Source organism: Sipha flava, unplaced genomic scaffold (genome assembly GCF_003268045.1).
Source record: "Sipha flava isolate LNK unplaced genomic scaffold, YSA_version1 115_pilon_pilon, whole genome shotgun sequence".
NCBI classification, from domain to species: Eukaryota; Metazoa; Arthropoda; class Insecta; order Hemiptera; family Aphididae; genus Sipha; species Sipha flava.
The window spans coordinates 1,139,034-1,164,695 of record NW_020271739.1 but is presented as its reverse complement, the minus strand read 5'-3'; the positions used below and the strand labels follow the sequence as shown (position 1 = coordinate 1,164,695).

Sequence of the window (25,662 nt, the reverse complement as noted above, 5' to 3'; positions counted from 1 at the left end):
AAATAAATGAAAATATCACCGGATAAAAATTATCTAAATAATCGGTAAACATTGAAATCCATTTCACGTGACAACCAGGGGCGGATACGAGGGGGTGGCTAGAAAGACTGAAGACTCTCCCTAAAGAAATTAAATTTTTTTTTAAATTATCTTTTAGGTCTATTACTAACCTTTTCTATGGTAAGTTCTGAGAAAATTGAAACTGTTCAGTAGTTGTATCAAAATAATGTCAATGTAATTCATACACTTAATAGGTTATCTAATTTTTAACCGTGGTTGATAAGTAGTAGAAATGTAGTAGTTGAAAAGCGCTTGTCAACAACTTCCAGCTACGTGGTTAAATAACAGCTTTTCGGTGATAGATTATCGGCCCACACTTATTATTAATAGAGATATTATAAATTATTATGATTATTATGATTATCTGAAACTACTTTATTAGGAATGGTTGTACATTTAGGTACTAATAGTTTTTCAAAAGTTTTAGGTTTGAACTTAGTTATGAAATAGGGCGATAGTTTGTAACAACATTTTGATTACCTGATTTAAACACGGTATAAACAAAGCTGGATTTCCAAGGACCACATCACAATATTCATTTTTCATTTTCGGAAATAACTGTGTACATAGTGTTGTATAAATTAAATTTCAATTTTATAATAATTGGTTAATGACCGTGCTGGGGATGCGTAACTCCTGCACGGCCGTAGATAAACCGGGTTTTCTCTGGTTTGGGTGGGTGAATAAAATTTTATTTTGGTTGTACAAAATTGTACAAAAAAAAGTACAAAATACTGTCAAGGTTTGATACTATTATTCAAAAGTGGCCGTGCTGGTGATACAGACCTGGATTTTCATTGGTCGGTAAAACAACCAAACGATAAAGAAAGATTAACTAGATAATGAATGGGGCGATTTAATGAAAAATAACACTTTTTATAAATTATTTCTGGTTAATTATTATATTTATTATATATTGGTTTATAAATAATTTTTGGTCTAGATCACTTTTAGTTTTATATGATAAATTACGGAGAGTATCAAATATTTCAGTTATGGTGAGCTGGCAATTGCTAAAATTGATATCGGTTTTATAGTATTGGATGTGACTAACGTTACTATTTGGTTGACTGTAAACAGATTCAAAATACGATTTAAAAATGTTCATGCTACATCCATATTTTTCGCAACAACAATACCATCAGTTATGTTACATGGAATGATATTAAACTTTTGTTAATTCTTAATAAAGCTCTAAAAATACTTAGGATTATCTGTCATATAAGATTGGATTTGCTCAACGTATTTATCATAACATAACTTAGACATAATTTTGCATTTTTTTCTTATTGCAGAGAAAGTTTCGTAATCAGCATTATTACCGGATGACTTAAATATTTTGTATTGTTTTTTCTGTTTAATCAGCACTCGGAGATCTTTAGAAAACCACTTTTGGAGTATAGAAATACGATTTAACGTTTTAGGAACGGTTTGATCAATTGCGTCTAACACTATTTCATTGAAAATATCTAATGCAGCATTAATATCATTTAATTTATACGTGGTAGACCAGTTGTAAATAGCAATAGCAAGATTCATTTAGTCATAATTTGGTTTTTTTAAATCATAAAACCAAGAATTTGGACAAATATGAACAGGAGAAACACTTATGGTGTAATTAGTAGTTGGTATTGTGTAGTATAAATCTATTGAAACAATACTATCATCTAACGACATAATATTCACCAGTGGGTTGTTTGAAAAGACCAAATCGAGTTGAGAACTATAAGCGTTTAAAATATTATTTAATTGATGTAGATTTAGCGATGAAAAACAATCAAATATGATTTCTGAACGAGACGTGATTGTTTCATTACATATTAAGCCAATATCATTACTAGTAAAACGCACTTGTGGTAGATTGTAGTCACCATATAATCATAAATTAGTATCAGAAGTATATTTATTTAATAACCATTCAACCGCCTCAGTATGAACTGTATAGCTATTTAATGTATTGTGTGGTGGTTATAACAGGCACCTATTATAAATTTATTGTTATTGCCCCATTTAATAAGTATAAACAGTTGTTCTACACTATAAGGTTGTATATTAATAATCTCGGCCTCAAAACGTTTATTCACAACGTTATTCATAACCTAGCTACTCCACCGCCTCTAGTACAATTACTTGTCTTATCACTTCGATCAAGACGGAACATATTATAGTCATCGAACCCGAGTTCGGCATCTAAGATATTAAAATTTAACCAGGTTTCAACAAACACAAAATAATCATACCTAAATAATGAAATATTAAAAATTAAAATATTTAACTTAGTACGTAAACCTCTTACATTTTGATAGTACACTTTTAAAAATTTACTGTTATCAATTGATATTTTATTACAATGGTTACACTTAACTCTAATATTTTTCTTAATAATAATTAATTTACAATTATAACATAGGCAAGACTGACCATGATCTGAAGGCGTATAACATACTAGTTTTTCGAAACAATCTATGGCACACCATTGACATATTTGATAATTGAATTAAAATCACCATCAGCACGTTTCTATCGGAGTATATATTTTAACGATTTCATTTGTATGTGTTGATGTTGGGTTGGATCGGAATTTATAGACGTTCTTCCACTTTTCGAGTGAGCGGAGCTTGGATTTATTTCTTATTAGTAATTTTGGTTCGTTAGCATCATTAAATTATATTAGTAATGGCTGCCCATTAGGGCGAGCGTTACCGATGCGTTTAGCTTGGATATTATCAAAATCATGAGCAAGATTAGACAAAAGTCCCTTTGCAACTGATAAAGAGATATTATCTGATTCATTTGGCGATTCTAAAATATTAAATACCATAATATTTTTACTTTTGGCTAACTTATTTTGTGCTTCGTTTATTACTTCCTCTGACGACAGTTTACTATTAACATTACTTGATAATTCGAGTATTTTAATTTTACTGTGCAGGTTACTTATTTCGTTTTTTAGAGTTGCATTTTCTTCTCTCAAATTACTAATAGCCGACAATTTGTCGTCGAATGAGTTATTAAGAACATTAATTTTACTATCATAACTAATTAACTTATCATTGATTGATTTGTATTTGTTATTTTAAGATTCTTCTATTAATTTCAATTTCTTCATAATATCAGCTAAAGTAATAGTATTATTTATTTGCATATTTACTTGAGTAGAAGTTTTAGTATTTTTGCTGGCGTATCGACTTTCATATTATTAGGCTTTATAAAGTTATTCCGTAACTATACTAACGCACAATAACTGATAAAACAGGTAAACGGTACACGCAACGGACGTGTTGCCTTATCGATGATTAAAACTAAACAATTTTAATGGAGAAGCACCAGAAACTACTAATCAGATATTTGGTAATGTCAATAAATAATATAAAGTGTAAAGATGTTAATTTGAACACTTGATGCATATATTATTATAATACACACTTTAATACACACATAACTAACTTATAATAATAATACTAAAATTAATAATCAGAATTATAATACAATTAATAATAATACTAATAATAATATTACCATTGACTAAAAACTGTCGAACACTGTTATAAATAATAAATTAACTACCACTAATCATAATCTCATTACGCATGCAGTTACTTACAATACAATTATGCATTGTCGAACAAGTCGTTTGCGTAAAATAATGACGTAAATAATAAATGTCTTACGTTTCAAGTCGAACGAACTTGATTAATATGCAACAACATATCTCGGTGAAAAAACAGCGACGTAAAAGAAATTAATAAAATTTCGTGTGGTCGGGAAAATACTCAACTCCAAATTCAAACGTACAATATAAAAACACTTTAAATATAATTATTACACGTTAATCATAATATTATTATTATACTAATTTAAGTTTCATTTAAATTGTGTATTAAGGTCACACGAGAGCATTTGATTATCGAATTTATTAGACAGATAATACCTAAATGTATAGCACTTAATATTAATTACGAATCTCGTCGACTAGATCGTGTACAACGAATACATCTACAAATATTTGTACTTTCAATCCGTCAAAAAAATATGGATAAGCACATGAATTTTTTTTTTTTTTTTGGAATATAGTAACTAAAAGGTCAGATATTATAACAAGCTTAAGACTACGTCTGATAGTACAATAGTAAGTTTTGGGATTGCGAAAATGTAAAATTACTTGAAAAACTACCATTAAAATATATTTGCGGTTTTATCCGTAGTCCACTGTACGCGTATACGCGTCACAATGAAGGTCAAATCATAATAAGACTTTGGCAGTGCTTGATCACAATGTCTGCTAGTTTATAAATATTTTGGTTTTTGATTTTCAAGAACCTCACGGGACAATGACTAGGACGAAAACTTTCGAGTATGGCTAGCCTCGTGAGAATTCCAAATGTATGTACTGCTGTGGTATTTTTTTTTTTTTTTTGTTATTCAGTATTTCACGATATTAAATTACTTGTCGAATATTCTTAGAGTTTGCTGACTTTTGAAACTCATTTCCTTCTGGTTTACAATTCTTACACGCCGGTTGCCTCAAAAACAGTAAGCGTGAGACTTTATCTTGATAATTATTAATTTTTTTATACTATTGAATGTCACGTATTATGATTTATAATACAACACAAGCTATCTATGGCCTGTTACTTAAAATTATTCATCATAAAAATATACTGAGTAGTACATTGTAGTGTAACATTGATGGAAGTAGCTTCGTAAATTATTTTTTATTATTATATTTTTTGTTTTAATAAAGTTTAATAGAAAAGTACTTCATAGCAAAATTTGTATTTTCTTCGCTTAAAAGTCCAGGCAAAAATAACTTTAGAGATAAACTTCCTTAACTTTATTAAAACATAATGATTAGAAAAACAATAAATATTTAAAAAAACGTTTCCATCGGGATATCATGATATATCATCTTATATACAATATGGGCCACTGTGAAATGATTTATTAGGCCTCAATATTAATATGACTTAAGTCTTTTATTGGAGATCATTTATTTTTCCATTGGACAACAACTTTTCTGCGTGGAACAGTTATCAAATACAACACGAAATTAAAAACTTTGATTTGTTTATTTCGATTTTATGCCCGATCTTCCTCGTAAAGCAAATCGCTGTACTTAAGGTAAATGTAAGCACTCAGCTTTGTGTAGTTGAAATCGGTAAAGTATGTTCGGCCATGTTCACGCAGTCGTTGAATAATCGCCCCACTAATGTTCGAAATGTGTGCGGGCAAAGCCAAAATTTCCATTTAATTGTATCGATCTAGTTGTTCATAAAATTCGTCTACTTGGCGTTTCTAAGTGACGATTCCGCAAGGATATAACTCTTCCAATAAAGTTCTAAAAAGTTATGCGACTCTAAATTGGATAATTTGTTTAGTACGGTAGTATAAGTGTTTACGTTAATATATATATGGCGAATACCGTAAGTTTTGCATAAATTTGTGTTGCGCAACTAACTATAACCAACTGACTATTAAATAAACGTCTTCGGTTCGATAACACCCGGATAACTATGTAATCTATTATAAATAAATATAAACGTGAATTTATCGTTATAATAATCTATTTTTATAGAATTTTTTCTATTAATTCGATGGATAAATATTAACTATTTTCAAAACTACTACTGCCAAAAGTCTTACTGTCGCGTTCAAAACACAGTCAGACTTGATGCCACGATATCTTAATTATTATACATCGATAGTTACAGCGACGACGGCAGAAAGGTATAATGTGCACTATAAAATGACGAATCACGATTTAAAAAGTGAAAAAAATTGAACTTCATTAAACATTATAATAAAAAAATCGAATAAAATATTGTTATTATATTCATAAAATTGTATAACGAATACAATTTACGTATGAAACATAAATCTATTCATATAATATACGTTGATATATGAATAATAATTTCTATAAACATTGTTCGCAACAGTGACAATGACTATTTTTTGTTGAAAAACAATGATTAAGCTGCATTGGTACACCAACTCATTGGTGACAGGTTCACCCTCAACACCCTCAATTATCACTCATCGATAATTAACAGTAGATCCTAATCTATTCCTGTATTACGTATGGTATGTATATGTGCGTATATAATGTGTGTGATATACGAATTGACCGTTGGTTTCTATTTTAATTGTTCGTTCGTACGTCTGAAAATCAATTAACCTTAACTCTACGCCCGTTTATATTTAATTATTTAGTGATTTATAAAATATTATACTTACACAATCTAATCACACCGGCTTAATAAGTAAAAAAAAAAAAAACATCATAATTTCGCAACAACAGTTATTGAATTATAGAAGTATGTACGCATATCTAAAGATATATATATTTTTTTAAATCTTTACAGCTGAAACAAATATCCACAATTTTCTATGATCCGGGCCGTGAGTGTTTTTAGGTATAATTGTATAACCCAAAATTTCATTCAACTTTTTCGGTTGTTTATAGCGTGGTATTGCGTGAGGTATGTAATACTAATATTTGCGATTTAAAATTTTTTTTTGATACCATTATTGGTTATATATAGTAAATCAAGAACGATCATATTTTCTCTCCGTTAACAATAATTATTATCGATTATTTGATAATTTGAAATATTATTTGGGTTTTGCGAGTGTTTAGGTAAAATTTTTATAAAAGTAACTTAAATTTAGATAAACGATTTATTAGTATTTCGAATTACATTATATATTTGTTTATATACTGTATCATTGCTTAGTTACGTACGTATTAATTAATAATAATTAATAATAACGTATTAGTTTCGTACGTTATTAAATTATAACATCGTGGTGGAGTGACGTTCAAGATATAATTTAAGTACAATATAACATTATGAACTAACAGTTAACCCTCTATAATAATGGTTTCTCTATAAGATGAATATATCTTTGTTATAACGAAAAATAACCACAGTCATGTTTTAAATGTACACTAAAATTACGTCACCTAAAGGAGAAACTCAATCAATCGGAAACGGAAACAAAAAAAACTATTTATTTGCTTGAAAATAAAATTATCGATTATACAGTAAAACCTCATAATAACCTACTGTAATTGTGTTTTCCGTGTACATTCGTCACCTAGTGCATATTAATTTTACGTTATTTTAAGAGCAGCCATTAGGGCGACCGCTACATCGTATAACTGTGTGTCGTTGAACACGCGATTTACTATTTTACAGGACGTAAATCTGAAAGAAGTTCAAAATCACACGACAATGCAATGAAGTCTATTATTTTACGAGTCGAGCAGAACGGTGTGCGGTATTGATTTCCGTCGGTAGTATCCGCCAAATACTGCGTACTTCGATTGGTCGTTATGAGACTTAAAAAATACGCATCATACAATATGCATAAATGCATTAAACATTTTCTTTGATGTAACTATACAAGCATATCGTATAATGAGAATGAAGAATTTCTGCTGTAGATTGTGTGTATAAGTGGCCTTTAGTTCTACCGGAAGCGTCTTGTTAAATCTCAGTATTCGAGTCTTTATCCCGAGAAATCCTTAAATTGACCGAATCTCCGTAAATTCAAAGAGTTTGAATTCTTCATTATATAAAATATATCAATGTAGATAATTTATCTAGATAAAAACATTTATCTTTTTATTTTATATAAATCAATATAATTTGAAGTATCTTTTTATTCATTTTTTTAAATAAAATGGTTAGCTGAGAACAATTATTTTAGATAATATTGAATAAGATATATATATTTTTGTGGCAAGTGAAACGAGTAATAAAAAATATTCGGTACATTTTAAATGTTAAATAGAAATATTCTATAGACTAAGCAAAAGGTTTAAAATATATATGATTATTTTTACAAAAACTTAATTTTAAATTATATTCAATTTTATAATGATATATATATTTTTTTTCAACGACTGGGCAATAACTGCTTGCTCAATGATTACATCCAGAAAATAATAATATACCTAATATTATAAACAAATATAATAATATAGACAATGATAATTATACTCATACAATTATAAAACGTCAACCTTTGGCTGAAACATTCCATAAAAAACTACAAATTGGGATTATAATGATTTAAGTAATAAATAATAATAAAACCAACCACTGATTTCTAGTGATCATATATATGTCACATCCATTTAGAAATATTGTTCATTTCATGAAAAGTTATACAGTTCATAAAATGGAAACTATTTTTTTACACTTCGTGAAATACATAACTATACATTTTTATGAAATGGATTTTAAACATTAAATTTAAATTAAATCTACGGCATATATATATATATTATATGCTTTAGAATTTTTGTATCGATTTTGTTTAACTACATGTAAATCAAAGACAAAGTGATGACCATTAAATAACAACTATTAATATTACAAAATAACAAGGTAGTATTAAACACATTTAGAGTATGTATTATGTTTACTTCTATCATATTAAATATATGTTTGTTTAAATCATATTCGTTTAGTAATAAATTAATAAAAACAAGTACATTTTTATTATTAATTATTTAAGTTATAATATGTTGATTAATTTTTTCTTTATCATTTTGAATTTTAATATTGGAATTTGTAAACTGATGAATTGTTAATAATATAAAATTAAATAGAATAAAAAATAGTTTATTTATATTATTGTATAATATTTATGTTTAAAAATTATAGTTGGGTTAATAAAAATAAAAATATGTTTATATAATTATTTTATATCTAAGGTAACTAAATACAAAAGATTATTTTAAACCAAATAATCTGATGTACAATAATCGATGGACAACACGGTACATATTTAATATTATATACGTATATCTTCATGTCAAATAAGATCACTTGGATGCTTTGTTTTTCTAACTTTGGATTTTTGTTTTATGTTACATCATGCATTTATTATATTTCTTTATTACAGATATGCAATATGAGCAATATTTCTTTATTACCTGCTGTAAATCAATAAACCATGGGAAATACTATTTTCAAGCGTCTAAAAATACTTCATCATGTTGTTTTCTTCTTAAAAATAAATTTTAAATTGACGATGATTAAAATATTGCATAAGGTCTAAGCAGAGGTCGCTGAAACATATGTAAATGTAACAATGAGTATTTAAAAATGAACTATTTATAAAATAATAATATATATATATATATGTGTATATTAAAAAAATGAGCAATTTGGCTATAATTTGAACTAGTTATATATATATATATATATATATATAACTAGGTATAAAATTCTAAGCTATTATAGAACATGAAATTACTCATTTAATCACTGTGAGCAAAATTTAAATATTTTTCATTTATTTTATAAGATTTTAAATAAAGGTTAAGAATGTATATATAATTCTTACTCTATAGAACAACACGAAAACATCAAAATATAATTTATTTAAAATAATACCATCTGCTTGTGGGTTAAGTATTTGGTGCATTTTTTTTATTTAGAAGAATTTGAATACTGATAAAAATCATTTTTCTAAAACAAAAAAAAAATAAAAAAAATATCTTGCTATGCTCAGAATTCAAAACAAAATTTCCAGATACCAAGGATTAACCGTAGAACTAGACAAAAAAACAATGTACATTTGATTAATTTTGGAATTATAACAAATAAATTAACTGCAAATTTATAAAAAAATGTTCTATGAACTTCCGATAGAAATTAAAAATAACTATAAAACTGTATGATAATAATTATCAATTATATAAGCCGAGGAAACAAAAGGTTTTTACATGAGCTGACAGCTAGAGTAGGCAGGAAAAAAACTCAAATATATACATCATTCATTATATATATTTTCATCACTGAGGTTTAAATAACTAACGACGGTTCATGGTGATAAAATCGTTCGCGGTAAATTAATAATAAAATAAACAAGAAAAAATCCATGTTGAGTTATGTTTATTGTATTATATATCGATTTAACAATTTTCATTCAAATGCCACTATATACTACTACGCTATTCATCGAAAATATACTTTTTATTTTCAAAATTAAAATATAAAAACTCTATATCGAATCGTATATTAAATAGTACAACGTATAATATTTAAATATTTTAGATTGCTGAATACAACTATAAAAATGTTCCATAACGATTTCACTGTAGAAGTTTTGTTAATTTAATTAAAGATTGAATGTTTTTTTTTTTTTAAATTATCGTTGGTATATATTGTATTCGTATACTTTAATCTTATAGAACATTAATATTTAAATATAATATAATAAATATAATAAAAAAATAATTATAATAAATTAAGAGTAATATAAATGGTTTAAATGATAGTTAAAAATTAGGAAAAATTTAATCAGTCAACTTATGACCACTTTGTATGAACTCGGAGTTCATACAAAGTGTATTTAAGTTGTATTTCCTTTCTATGGAGTTAATTGAACTCCATAGAAAGAAAATACAACGAGGAATTGTTTACAGTGTCAAATAGATTTATATCGAAAGCAAAACTCGATGATCCTAACCCCTTCATGATTTATATTTAATCAAATTATTTGCGTATTAGTTGTCATAGAATTTTTTTTTAACGAAGCAGTCAATTTTTTTTTGTACAAAAAAACAAATAATTTCGAACATTTCAGACCGATATGAACAAGTTGTATAACCGGCATAAAAATAATTGAATTCAATAAATATTTTACAATTAGAAATCTCGCTGTTTTCACAATAATGTTTCTTTCGTCATAAAGTATTTAATTTTTATCAATATTTTATCGGTCATCTTGATAGAAGGTTCAACGTTTTTCGTCCAAACATTTGATAAGGCTTATTGAAAAAAAATGGCTTCACTTTGAATAGTAAAAGATTAACTTTTATGTTTTTCACGCGCACATACGCACACACAAGTAAATTATTCGAAAAAAAAAAACCAATCGTGTGTTGACGTAATAAAAATAAACGCATCTAAATCTCATTGGCAAGGAACCGAAAACAGTGTGCGACATATGTAACTGTATGGAATACATCGAAGCACGCAATCCCCGCAAAAATCCGATTATTTCAATACAACGCCAAGCACTGAAGGGAGATTTGTGGTAATATTCTTAAATTGTTCTAAAAACATTGAAATCTCCATCGATTGTACGTGTTATGTTAAAATGTTTGTGTCAAGTGAAAAACTAGACTTAAAACAACTGTCGACAAAACCTCTAATAATTAATAAAAAAAAAAAATAATAATGAATAAATTAATAAATAATAAAAACATCAGATGATTTGCTTATCGTATTGCGGTTATGTGCTAAATATGCATTTAGGTGCTTGGCATTTACCTATATAGTCTTTAGAAACTCGTCACGAATGCACGTCCCGCTGTAAGACTGTGCTCCCATGCATGGCAACACCTAAATTGCCTATGGGCGACGCCGCGTTACGGAAATGCCGCCACTGTAATAATGTTTTCGCGTCACGGAGTTCCACCGTTGAACCGGAAACGTGCCTTTTGTGATTTTGCCCTTCTATACCCCTCCACTATACAAAACTGCACCATGTGCCATATTAAAATTTAACATTTATAATAACGAACTGTAAATAATTTTTTAAAAAATTATTAAATATTTTAAGAATAAACGGAGAAAAAAAGGGCAAGTGAGACTTCACGGTCAGGGAGTAATACAAAAATGGTATTGTTATTGGTTGGCCTTTTAAATTTTAAACCAATGTGTTAGAACTTTTAAATAACACAAACTACATTACAATAATTCGAAACTATGAAATGTCTTCAACTTAATGTAACTATTATTGTTTAATGGAAATTTGATGAAATATCCGATATCATATAAATTTCATTTTTTGATGCTTATACATTATTTTTGTGAAATCCTAGTAAATATTATTTTTTTGGCTACAAAAAAGAAAAAAAAATGATGAGAAAAATCTTGTATCCAATTTTTTAGTGTAAAAATTGATATTTTAAGAATTTTTATATAGAAAAATGTAAGGTATTTTCTTATTATTTATTATTATGTCCATATTAAATACTAATCAACTCATATATATTTTTTATATCAGTAATTACATTTTCAAAATTTTTGGTTTAACCAACATTTTTTATCGAAATTTTCTAAAATATGGAGATTTTAATATACTATTATTAGTTATGAAATAATCTTTTGAAAAAAAAATATGAGTATATATAATTTACTCATATATTTAAATATTGTATCAACTTAAATATATTTATTATATTTATTTTTTTATACAAAATGGAAATTTTATTTATGAAAATAACATTTCTAAAGTATTAAATTTTGCTGGATATAATTTTTTATTTTGTACATTTGATGCCAATTAATTTACATTTTGATTATAATTTATGACTTTTAATGTACGAGTATAATACTATGCATTATTTCATTCATGCATTGATCAGTTTTCTATTTTAGGTTTAATAAAATGTATTCTCGAAATGATTGACTCGCTTGAATTAAGGGAAAACAAATTCAAAATAGCCAATGGCCAATGATTGTTTGAAAGTGTTTTATTGTAGTTATAGTATACCATGTATTCACCAATTTAAGGAACACTGAATTTTTCGGCCGGATTATGTTGGAATAAATCGAATTTTTTTTTACAAGTTAGTGATATATAAATACACATTTTCAGATAAATTTCAAATTTTTAACCCTCTCGGTACGCGCATTTTATGCATTTTACAATGAATTGTAAAAATATATTATTTATTAAAATTGAAATGGCTCTCATTCAGTCAATTTTAGTTTTAGAGTCATGATTAATTAGTCAAAATGACGTAAAAAAATTTAGTCTATCCGAATTTGGTATCAAAAATACCGGTTGCCATTAAAAAAAAAAAAAAAATAAGTTGCATTTTACATACGCGTACCGAGAGGGTTAAAAATTTGAAATTTATCTGAAAATATGTATTTATATACCACTAGTTTGTAAAAAAAAATTCGATTTATTCCAACATAATCCAGCCGAGAAATTAAGTGTTCCCTAAATTAGTGAACACACGGTATATTATAAAAATATTAAACATAATTTAATACATTTTTTAATTTTCAACGTGCCATTTTAGGTGTGCGTGCTATGGATTTGCTATGTTTAGTATTTATTAAACAGTGATATGAACATCCAGTGAACATATCATATCTTAACGAATATTATTTTTTGTGTTATGAAGAAATCAAAAATTTGATTTTGTCGATATCCTGTATTTTAATAACCTCTTTTCAGATATTTGAAACTATATAAAATTCTGCAGGAATGATTATAAAATTACTTCCTTCCAAAAAACTAACTAAAAACATTTTCTATCAGAAATATCTTATGATTTTGATAGCTGGAACAATTCTTTTGGTCAAAATACATTACACAGAAACAAATTAACATTATTAACACATTAGGAAAATAAATTTAAGCTAATAACCTCGTTGTTGATGCTGAATAAAGAAAAAAAGTTTCAAAGTGTTATTGAATATTCGTAATAAGTACGAACATTCACGAATGATTTCGATTGATAAAATCAACTTTAGATATGTAAAATGCTCGTTATACTAGTGTTATGATGATGATTCAATAAATCCAAGGCGATCGTAAATCCATCAACATATCTCGCAATGATACTCCTCCGAAAAAGAACTATTATTTATCAATAATTCTTTTGCATCGATGATACGGTTAAAAATGTTCAATAAATCATGTTAGGTATGTATTTGATAAAACTTTGTTACTATTTTAAGAATATTAACATGAAAATAAAAATATATAAATTTAATTTTCCATAATATGCGAAAGTGACGTCGATGGGAGTGGAAGAATTATTATAACGATAATTTCAAACGCATCGTACAACACGCGTGTATAAATATATTATACTACCGAAGAGGTTCATTCCGAAAACGCGTGCCATGATTTACATAATATTACGTACGCGCGGGAGTGCATAACGAAAGTTGAATATGTAAATCGTGCAAACAATAATATTTATTGTTACAAAGAGAAAAAAAGAAAGAGAGAGAGAGAGAGAGAGAGAGAGTGATAAATGTGATGTACAAAATGAAATACAAAACAAAATCTTAGTGCGTTCCGTTCGAACGTAGGCTTGATCTGCACTACTGTAACGACATCGTTGTGAGCGTTAACTACCGTACGTATCGTCACTGTTGCTCCTGCAGATACGAATAATCTGTCGTGCCTATTGTATTCAGTATACTTTTCTGTTCGATGCCGGTTCTGGAATCCTGTGACGTACGAAATTTACATTCAAATGATGTATTGAACTCATAAGAGTATTTTAGTGTTTTCAGGGTGGGCGCTTGGGGTTTTCGAATAGGATATTCGAATTTGAAATTTTTCATGAGATACGCACACTCATAATGAACTCAAAGTACTTGTATTGTACTTATATTGACTTTATATTTCGCTTTAGTGAAAAAACATAAACCATTGCATTAAATTGATTTATGATTTTAAGACTTAAAAAGTAAGAAGACACCTCACTCGTGTGGTGCCATCTTCATCCTTTTAAACGTACAACACAGTAACTATGCATTATATATAACCAATTTTATGTTCAGCATAATTTTATGAATAGTCCGATTAACTGTCAAACTTAAATGGAAGAACATTATCTGTGTTTGTGTGTGGATTTTTTCTGATGTTTAACTGTCAAAAAAATGTGAATGTGTTGAATATTTAAATTTAAAAAAAAAAGAATTCATTACCCGTATAAAAATTAAAGTATTGTGAATGACCAATGAACAAACAAATATTATGTTATTTCCATTAATTTCGATGATAGGTCAGAATATTCTAATATTCAAGCTTTTGATACAAAATGAGTTTTTTGCGGAATGCGGATTTACTGTGCGTTCGTTTGTAAATCGGAAACATCACGTACGAGTGTGGGGCGTGCTTTTAACGTTACACAGAAACCAAATAACCATAATATTAAAAACTGCAATAGTTTATAATGGCTGCATAATATTAAAGAACGTATGTCTCATACGTATTTATACTTCTTAGATTATGATTGTTAAGTCGAAAAAAACTCAAATTAACTTAGAATTATTTTTCATTTTTTTATTTACAAGAGCTTCTAGTAAAACTATTAAACTCGAAAATTACAAGAATAATAAAAATGAATTAAATTAAAATACTACGAATAAATAATAAATATATCGCAATAATAAAAATATATAAATAATAATAGTTTAAATCACAAAGTCTCGTGAATGAAATAAATAATAAGAATTTTAGCAGATTTTGAATTAAAATTTAGTATGTCGAAGATATTAAATGGAATTTTGAGAAATTTAAGAGAGTTAATTATGATGTTACGTTTAATAGATAAGGAGGGACAATCAAAGATAATATGAGATCGCAGATACTTTTTTCTAATTGTACAGAGGGGGGAATCATTAAGATTAACATTTTAAGTATGATAAGGTAAAATATGATAACTGCGTAATTAAGTACATTTTATTATGAGTGAATAAAAATTAATACCTGGAATAATGTTATTAAAACACTTTCGGCGGTTGTCTATTATCCTATATCACATAGTTTCACATTTACAATAATTTATACGACTATATTTTGAAACCCATTTATTGACTGTCAGTCATAACAATATAGTAAATAAAAACTTCAATATCGTGATTAAATACAATGATTAGTAACATCACTTTACTAATGATGTTCACTATATCGCATACGTCACAGCTCCATTGCAATATCACGTGAATGAAAAAATACAACGATATACTTGAAAATCATCAATATATATTTTATATTTTATAATAAAATACAACGTGTTACTATTTCAAATTTTATCTGTTCATCATCCAGATAAGATTATATTTTATCATACTAAGTACGTACATAGTAAGTAATAGCAAACTAAAAAGAAATAAATATAAATGGAATAAAATAAAATAAATATTTTTGACCATTGAACAGCCCAAATCAAATTACATAGATTTCTTAGAATGTTTTTGGGCGAAAGTTGGTGTAATTTATAAACAGGATTAATATGGTTGACATTGGGTATTGTTTCTAATACATTTCACACTGACTGTTAATTATGTGGATTTTTTTATTTCGTCACTGAATGCATTATACATGCTTTGTAAGAATCTTAAAATAAATTCTGAACCAATAATCACGTTTTAATCATTTTTATTATAATGCAATAATAATAATATGTGCTTAGAACAAATTACTTTATACGCGAAAATCAGCTCATTATGAAATATTTTCAATTAAAATATTACCATTTTAAATCGATTTAAAATAGTTTGAAAATAATCCAAAATCAATGAGCTAAGACTTTGATGGACGGGTGGATATAGGAAGATTATATATTTATGAATAAATTTGAATTTTTTAATATTCTGATATATTTTTAGCTTAATCTGTATTGACGGTTTGAGATATGGGTTTTCATTTACTTGAATCATATTTAAGGAATTTCATATATTATTTTTTGATATTCCATTTTTCTGAAACAATTCTATTATAGCAAATAATACTAAATACCGATGCCCTTCTACAAAACTTAACGAATTTAATTTTTATAATGGTGGCTCGTCAATAAATATTTATATGCATTCTATGCTTATACTTATAATTAATTTATTTTGATTGAAATAATAAGAAATTGTATTTCTTAAGAACGTACCTACTACAGACATAGTTAAAAAATAATTAATTTTACCAAGACAGAACCGCATGAAGTACCGTACTTAAACTCCGTTGTTCGACAACTGACGGACGACGATTATAATTGCTTTTCAGAACTACACTGCAGTAAAATATTAAAATACAAAATTCGGTATGAGTAAAGGCCTCGAATAATCAGGAACACAGTGGACATCTCGTCTCTTTCAGTGTGTATCATTTCAAAACATATAGTGTAGTATAATGAAACCATGATCGCTCAAATAGAAATGGATTGATTATATTTACATCACGACCCACTCAAAGGCGAAAATTGGGGGGAGGGGGTTTGGGGTGACTAAGCCCCCTCAGAAATTTAAAGTACAGGTATTATTCCCCCTAGTCCTAAAAATTGTTAAGCGACTAAAAATACAATAATTATTATAATTGTAAAAGGCATTTTTAATAACTGAATTAAAAAAAAATATTCTGTAATAAAAATTAAATCAAATTCATAAGATTTTACAAACTTATCGTCAATACTTGGAACGATCGTAATTAATGTAATATTAATAATATGTAATAATACTTGCATTGGTTGTTTAATTTAATTAATTAATAATTTCTGTTTAGAATACCTACTCCAAAAATATTTAAGATAAGGCACCTAATTGTTTTTTTGGTTAGATTGTTGAGTATGTCAAATTGTCAAATTTTGTAAATTACCTTGTTGAAATAAATAATTATGTGCAGGGGTACCTATAAATGTAATAAGCAAATAATGCTCAGCCCCCTCCCCCTAATTTCACCGAATATCCGCTTATGCCCACTTGTCGCACATTATTATTTAATTTATTATTTAGTGAATTATGAATTATTATAATAAATAATAATTTTTTAACGAAATAATAATTTATAAAAAATAATGATATTATTGAAATTGGTAAACTGAAATCTGGTATGATATGATTATGAAATTATTTCCAACGAGATATGAATGTAAAAAAAAATTACAAATATTTATAGTCAAACGTAAATATCATGTTTTAATTTGAAATGTAGTCATTTATTTAAAATAATTTTATTAATTTTGAACTTTGCAAAAATTGTAATGATTAAATTAAATAATGTAAATAATTGTAATGTATGTTGTATAATATTGACTGTCCATAGCAATTATTATTTTAAATTTAATCAGTTTTTGTTTAATTGTTATTTAAATATACTTTTTCAAGAGAAAATCATCGAGTTCGAGGGGAAATGCCCATAACAGATATAAGCACCTGTTTGGAATTCGTGAGACTCGACTGCCCACGTCCATGGAAATTGATTGACTTGTCACTTACAATAGAGAACGGCCGAAAGCCCGAAGTCAAGGAAAAGAGTACAGACAAGTAGTCTTATTTTTACTTTTTTCTTTAAGATAATCTAAGATAAAAATGGTCTCGACATAAGCAATTTGTACCGAGTTTAAAATTGAAACTTTAAATATTTGTTTAGTCAATGTCTATCGTGAATAATTACGAATTATTACAACGACTTAAGGTAATAAAATAATTCCCGATAATGCAGTTAATACAAGTATTATAATAATACGAATTAAAATTACTTATCCTGTTTAGCAGTGTAGTATATTTTAACTTATTTTACATAAAACACACTGAATCGAACATATTTATTTTTATTACGAATTGAAATCCGTGATAAAACGATTTTATCGTATAATGTTAATTTATTAATTTGTTACTATAGAAAACGATTATAACATTTATATTAAAATATTTCTATAGATATCGATTCGTTTCGATTGAACGAAAATGGCGTGACCTATCATATCATCTGAAATGGTTAAACAATTCAAGTTTGATGGATCTCCATAGGTTACGTAAGCATTGGTGTCAATATAGTGTAAGAATTTTCGGGCAAATAAGACAAGACATTTTATAATCAAATACCTTTTAAAGACATCAATCAAAACTATAGGAGAGCTTTGTTCCATCCTCTACCCTATAACTTACGGATGAAAATCACAGTAATACTAAAATGTTTGAACTTAACATTATCCAACGTTTATTTGGTATTTGTACAACATTTTGTCGCTTCATAAATTATGATCGCTTAGTCACTAGACTAATGTGGTCCAAATGCAGAAATTCGAATGATTTCAAACAAAATAATAAATAATTAGTATGATGTAAGATGATAAATAACGTTACTCTTTGATAACCGTATGTAAATACATGCATTACACGTTTCATTTTTGTAAATTGTAAACGGTTCAAATGTTTATTTATATGAATTCGTGCACGCGTGATTGATATATTCTAACGATTCGGTTAAATTAACATTTTTGCGAAACGAACGCATCAACGGCATATCAATTTGGGAGATGTCGTAGTAAGCTGTCGTTTATCCAGGGACGGAACTAGGTGATAGAAGACGGGGATTCATCCCTGGGCGTAAAATTTTAGAGGGTGTAATTTTTATAATTATTAACAACTACTTTTATATCCTTAACTTTGTTAAATATCGATATTAGGTAAAAACTCAATAAGTATGATTTTATATTAATTATTATAAATAAATTCTCGAGAAGAGTATGTGCTTATTGGTTGCTTATTGATCGGGCGTAGTTTTAACATTTTCTCCGGGCGTAAAATTTACATCCTAGTTCCACCTCTGTGTTTATCCGACATGTCGTCGGAGAGCAGTGAGTCGATTGGCGGTGCGACGAAGGGTCGCCTGAATCGCGAACCATACATGGTGGCCGGTGCGCGGATTGTAGGGCTGTTGCGGCGCGTCGCGCCTTGAAAATAGTGTTCGGCCGCTACCCGGTCGCATAGCCATGTAAGGACGGCGGCGGCCGTTCGGTATTTTTGGACCGGCACCGCGGTGTATAAAACCACCGGCGCCGCGGCCGGAGCAGTTCGCGTTCAACTACGGCACATCTACAGCACATCAGCAGCAGCAGCCGTCGTTCGAATTTTCGCTTGGCAAACCGGTGAGTACGGCACAGTTATGTTTTACGGGCACCCGTGCACAAAATGATAGCCAACGCATGACAACGTGCGCTGTAATTTATCTCGGAGCGCACACTGCGGGCAGTGGCGTAGCTATCCCAGGGCAAAGCGGGACAGTGCCAAGGGGACTCAGGGTACAGGAGGCAACATGGTCGCTTCTGACACTGTACTTCTTTAAAAAAATCAACAATGTTGATGGTATTTAACGATAAATTTCCGAATCGTATGTGGTGGTCCCAGTAAAAATCAGTATTAGTAAGTGGAATAATAACGAACCCAATATTAGTTTGTTTTTTTTTATAATAGGTACCTAATAAACTGAATTTTATTTTTACTCTGCACACCTGTCATTATTATCTGGCCATTCATTTTTCAAATGCATTCAGAAGCACGTTATTCATAATAAAATTCGATTCACGTAGCCGCTACCTGTTTCGACGGTATAATGGTTTTAAAATCAACGATATAGTGCAATAGTACTGCAAGGAATCACACACGTAGTGTGTTGGTAGAGGGGAAAGAAAAGTTACCGCACGTTATGCGTAAACTTACCACCATAATTAAATTAGATTTCCCTCAGTCAGGAGTGGTTCAAAAGTTCTGAAGTTTCGATTACGAATCTTTACAGGCCGAACAACAATGACCGATTTGAAGTCCACGGGATAAAGTCAGGCCAAACGCGATATACTGGTTTATACCTTCATCAATACCACCATTTAAAAATCGATTTTCCGAACTCGGAGTGGTCTGTGGATTCTAATATTTTAGTTATAAATTAACGTCGTTTATACTGGTTTTGATTTAGATTTTGACTTTGGTGGTACTAGAGGGTTAACTTGTTTTTTCTTCTTGTCTGCGACAATTGCACTTAAAACTGTAAAAAATTAATTACTCCTATGATAGAAAAGCTTATTTTTCTCTTCGTTTTGTACCATAACTGCTGTATTAGTATCCTTTTTTGTTTTATTCGTCCTAATCACGGTTTTTTCTGTGCGTATATTTCTAGCTTATTCTTTTTCCGTTCTTCGAATTTTATATGATAGTTGACTTCTGATGATCAAAGTAATATTTGCTGTAGACAATTTTTTAAAGAATAGAGCAACCCATGAGTTCAAAAAATTATTAAGAATTAAAACCAACACTAAAATACGACCGTGATGAGAACTTAATAACCAACGTTCAATCATTATTTTTTACTATATCATTATTTTATCTTCTGAATGCTATGAGCGCACGTTTTATGGCCACGAATTGATATTTTGTTTATTTATTTTTTCCAACAGGTAAACGAAAACCAGAAAAATGTGTGACGACGACTTACCACCACCGTTGGTCGTGGACAACGGTTCCGGTATATGCAAGGCTGGTTTCGCTGGAGATGACGCCCCTCGTGCTGTTTTCCCTTCCATCGTCGGTAGACCGCGTCATCAAGTGTGTATAATAATATTTACAATAATAATTATAGTTATTTTAATAGCAACACATCCAATCCATGACGCCCACCTGTTTTGGGACGTGATCAAAATCTGTGTGATAAATCTATCGTTCTATTATATATACGATCTTCTGATCTAATTATATCGTTTCGCGATGAAACAAAATAATAATAACATTAAGCCAATAATAACTACTTAATCATTATATTTGCTTCACCCACCCGTCTATATCTCACACGTAGGTCATTCGCCAACCCGTTGCACCGGGTTAAAATAAACACGCACGGCACCATTCGTGGTTGCTATGCAGATGGTACGAAGAGAACAAATATCCCTCGTAGGCTTAGATAAAAAGTATTTATTTACGTATGTAATAATATTTGTATGTCAATTAATTATTATCCCTTTCCTGAATTTATCCCTGTGGATGCAATTTTAAAACAGTGATAAGAAGTGGCAAAGGAGTGAGTAAGGTTAAGAAGTTTTCGTATTATACAACTATTGTTATACACAGGATTTTATAAAAATCCCACTGTCTATCTTCACCTGTCCGCCTGATCGGTGCATTAATTCTCTCATGGTCCACTAAAAATAAATAACACCATATGATGTAACGCGTCCAGAAACGCCGGTAAGAGGGAGTCTAGAACGATGTAAAAATAAACTACGTTACTCATCACTTCATCGAAAATAATTATCATGTTTTAATTTTAGATTACAAATTATTACAATAATACAACGCCGTGTGAAATTCTATCGTTCGGATATTGTACGTTACGCCCGTCCGATTATATTTTCTGGTATTACAGAATGATCAATTGGCTCATATTGCTAAGCAGAAACAAATCGAGCGAGTGTTGAATAAATATCGACAGTAAATATTTTATAATGGTACTTTTTCGCGCGTATTTGACTCTGTAATAATTATTCGCTCGATTTAAATATTCATACATTAATCATCGGAAGAATAATATATAATTAACGATCGCTCGATAATACGATATTGTTCACGTCTGAGCTACCATTTAACGAATACGTGTGCAACACTATAAAAACAATCGATGAATCGCAATTCACAATAAATTAATATCTTAAAACGTTGTTTCTCTCTTCGTTATTTATGAAACATAAAATATACGTTTAACAAAAGTATTTTCAATGTAAATCTTTTGTATTAAAAACTTTTCACTTTAATAACTAAATAGATTTTTACGGAAATCCGTTCGTACTATCATTGTTATCACTGCAATTCAACACCGTTGATTCCATTTTCCAATTTGTTTTCATTATTAGGGTGTCATGGTCGGCATGGGACAAAAAGACAGCTACGTAGGAGACGAAGCTCAGAGCAAACGTGGTATCCTCACTTTGAAATACCCCATTGAACACGGGATCATCACCAATTGGGATGATATGGAAAAAATCTGGCACCACACTTTTTACAACGAATTGCGTGTTGCCGCCGAAGAACACCCAATCCTGTTGACCGAAGCTCCGTTGAACCCAAAGGCTAATCGTGAGAAAATGACCCAAATCATGTTCGAGACTTTCAACGCACCCGCAATGTACGTCGCCATCCAAGCGGTACTCTCATTGTACGCTTCTGGCCGTACCACCGGTATTGTCTTAGATTCCGGTGACGGTGTCTCGCACACCGTACCCATTTACGAGGGTTACGCTTTGCCCCATGCCATCCTTCGTTTGGATTTGGCTGGCCGCGACTTGACTGCGTACCTGATGAAAATTTTGACCGAGAGAGGTTACAGCTTCACCACCACCGGTATGAAATTACATATCACTCGAGACCGCTAAGGTTAAACACATTACTGATTTATATTATATAATCTATTATTTATATGCTATTACAGCCGAACAAGAAATCGTTCGTGATATTAAGGAGAAACTGTGCTACATAGCTTTGGACTTCGAACAGGAAATGGCCACTGCGGCCGCTTCCACCTCGTTGGAAAAATCATACGAGCTACCCGACGGACAGGTCATCACCATCGGAAATGAACGTTTCCGTTGTCCAGAATCCTTGTTCCAACCTGCCTTCTTGGGAATGGAATCCTGTGGAATTCACGAAACTGTATACAACTCTATCATGAAGTGCGATGTCGACATCAGAAAGGACTTGTTCAATAACACCGTTCTATCCGGTGGTTCCACCATGTATCCGGGTATTGCAGACAGAGTACAAAAGGAGATCACTGCTTTGGCTCCTAGCACGATCAAAATCAAGATCATTGCCCCACCAGAACGTAAATACTCAGTATGGATCGGTGGTTCCATCTTGGCTTCTTTGTCCACCTTCCAACAGATGTGGATCTCCAAAGAAGAATACGACGAATCTGGGCCAGGCATTGTTCACCGTAAATGCTTCTAAGCCGTGGCCACCCCACAGAGATATAAAATTAAAAAATTATTTATGTTCCTTAATATTGAAGAAAACCAATGCGTTTTTCTTTTTTGTACATATTGAAACGATTTTTACGTCGTTATACACAGGGATAAAATATAATAATAAAAGATTTTTGAAAATATATATATATATTTATTAGTGTAATAACAATTTTGAAATAAATATTTCGCAAAAAATATTAAATTGATTTTTTTTTAGATAAGGTTTAATATTACCATTACAAAAAATAAGAACAGTATGATGTACAAAAAAAAATGATATCCTATTCACATTATTATACCTGTAAACATAAATATTCTATATACTATTGATCATTCTAAAATGTTCAATAACTTGATTCATTTATTTGGATATTCGATTGAATTATCGTATGCTCGTATGCCTTGGTTATTTAATGCAGTACGAGCCTAAAGAAAGTATTATACACTTAATAAATCTATACTGTATTAGATTAGAACTAAAATGCTCGGGAAAATTTTGACCCTCAACTACCACGGTTTGTATATGGCTGTTAATATTGAAATGTATTCCAAATTAATTTTAATATTTCATACACCAAATACCATTCAAACACACATCAAGATGTTTTTATTTTTATCGTTGTTGGTTTATTATTTACGTGTGTGCCCACGCGTTAAAAGGAAATTTATGAATTTTACTTATTTATTTATTAACTATAAAGGATTATACACATCTTTATATATATATGTACATGTCACATCCATATCGCGTTATTGTACATTTCGTGAAATGGAACCGCGATATCTTCACTTCACGTAATTACGCAATATTGATAATATTTCGTGAAATGGATACCTAAACTTTCATCGACGGAACTTGTTCCGTCATTTGGATGTCCATATAGCAAAAATTAAAAAAAAACTTTAATTTCTATATATTATAATATATTACAATTATTTTTAAGAAAATTTTATACAATTATTATAATATTATAATACTTTAATACAAACTATTATTTATTTAGATAAGCTTGTGTTATGGCAACGAGAATTACAATTTAAATTATCTTTAAAAAAATCATATTTTTTAGTTTGATATTTGTCTTAACAATAACAGTTAAAATACCTTGACCTCCAGTTAAAGAAGATGCAATTTCTCTTAATGAAATTTCTTTCATCTTATTCACTTGCTCGATGTCAATGAAATTTGATGTGGCTGATTGTATATTTTCAGATCCATACCAACCTTTTAGTATGCCATGTTCAGTTCCTAAATGGTTAAGTTTATTTTTCTGGTCAATCACTACACCAGTAACGTTAACTGGGTCTACAGGACTTCTATCCACCTTTGGAACTGGGATTACAACACAGTCTCCAACTTTAAATTTTGGTATTTTGATCTAACTATCCTATAGCATAATGAAATAATAAATTATTTTAAGTAAATATGAAAATCAAAATTATTTTACTTGTAACATTTTTTCGGCTTATTTTTCTATTCCTAAAGCTCCTAAATGACGTGTTTCCTTAATTTTTATATTCTCCTCACATAAATTACATAAAATTGCTTTGCCGGAGTCCGTTTCCATACAATATAATATTTGTAAAACATTTACTTAAAATTAATAATATAATTTAATTTTTAGGAATAAATATAATACGAGTGTATAGAAATTAAAGATTTTTTTTTTTAATTTTTGCTATATGGACATCCAAATGACGAAACAAGTTCCATCGATGACGGTAAAATCAATGGTGCAATCAGGATTGGTTTTCAGGAGGGGTTGTGAATGGGAAAAAAAATAAGCATTTTCTGCAGATGTTTGGTGAGGATAAGGAAATAAGATTAAGTTAGGTTTATGAGAAAAACATTTAAATTACAAATTAAGTTACTGTTTAACTTCTATTTCATATTGTGATATCACAAAAAAAAGTATTATACAATCGACTATTGAAAAATCGTAGTAGCAAGGTTATTGATGTTTTAAAGTTGATCAGAACATTACAAAACGTTCCATATCGTCATATTATTATTGTTATCTATTATATTACGAATAATATTCATATTTAATATCAATCAGCCATTTTGCGTGTCGAAGATAAACCAATTTTTTTTC

At 29.2% G+C, this 25,662-nt stretch overlaps 1 protein-coding gene across 1 annotated transcript; it reads left to right on the top strand.

Moving 5' to 3' along the window:
* The first annotated feature begins 19,601 nt into the window (after positions 1-19,601).
* On the top strand, positions 19,602-23,602 carry LOC112691094 (actin, muscle-like). The gene is made up of 4 exons (XM_025565241.1): positions 19,602-19,708; positions 21,011-21,158; positions 22,457-22,943; positions 23,032-23,602. The coding sequence occupies exons 2-4, from the start codon at positions 21,030-21,032 to the stop codon at positions 23,547-23,549; spliced, it is 1,134 nt and encodes a 377-aa protein (XP_025421026.1). The 5' UTR covers positions 19,602-19,708; positions 21,011-21,029; the 3' UTR covers positions 23,550-23,602.
* Positions 23,603-25,662: the final 2,060 nt, after the last annotated feature.

Coding starts and splice junctions, on each gene's coding strand:
- LOC112691094 (XM_025565241.1), top strand. CDS start 21,030: ATGTGTGACGACGACTTACCACCACCGTTGGTCGTGGACAACGGTTCC. Junction 21,159..22,456: donor TCGGTAGACCGCGTCATCAA/GTGTGTATAATA, acceptor TTTCATTATTAG/GGTGTCATGGTCGGCATGGG. Junction 22,944..23,031: donor TTACAGCTTCACCACCACCG/GTATGAAATTAC, acceptor ATGCTATTACAG/CCGAACAAGAAATCGTTCGT.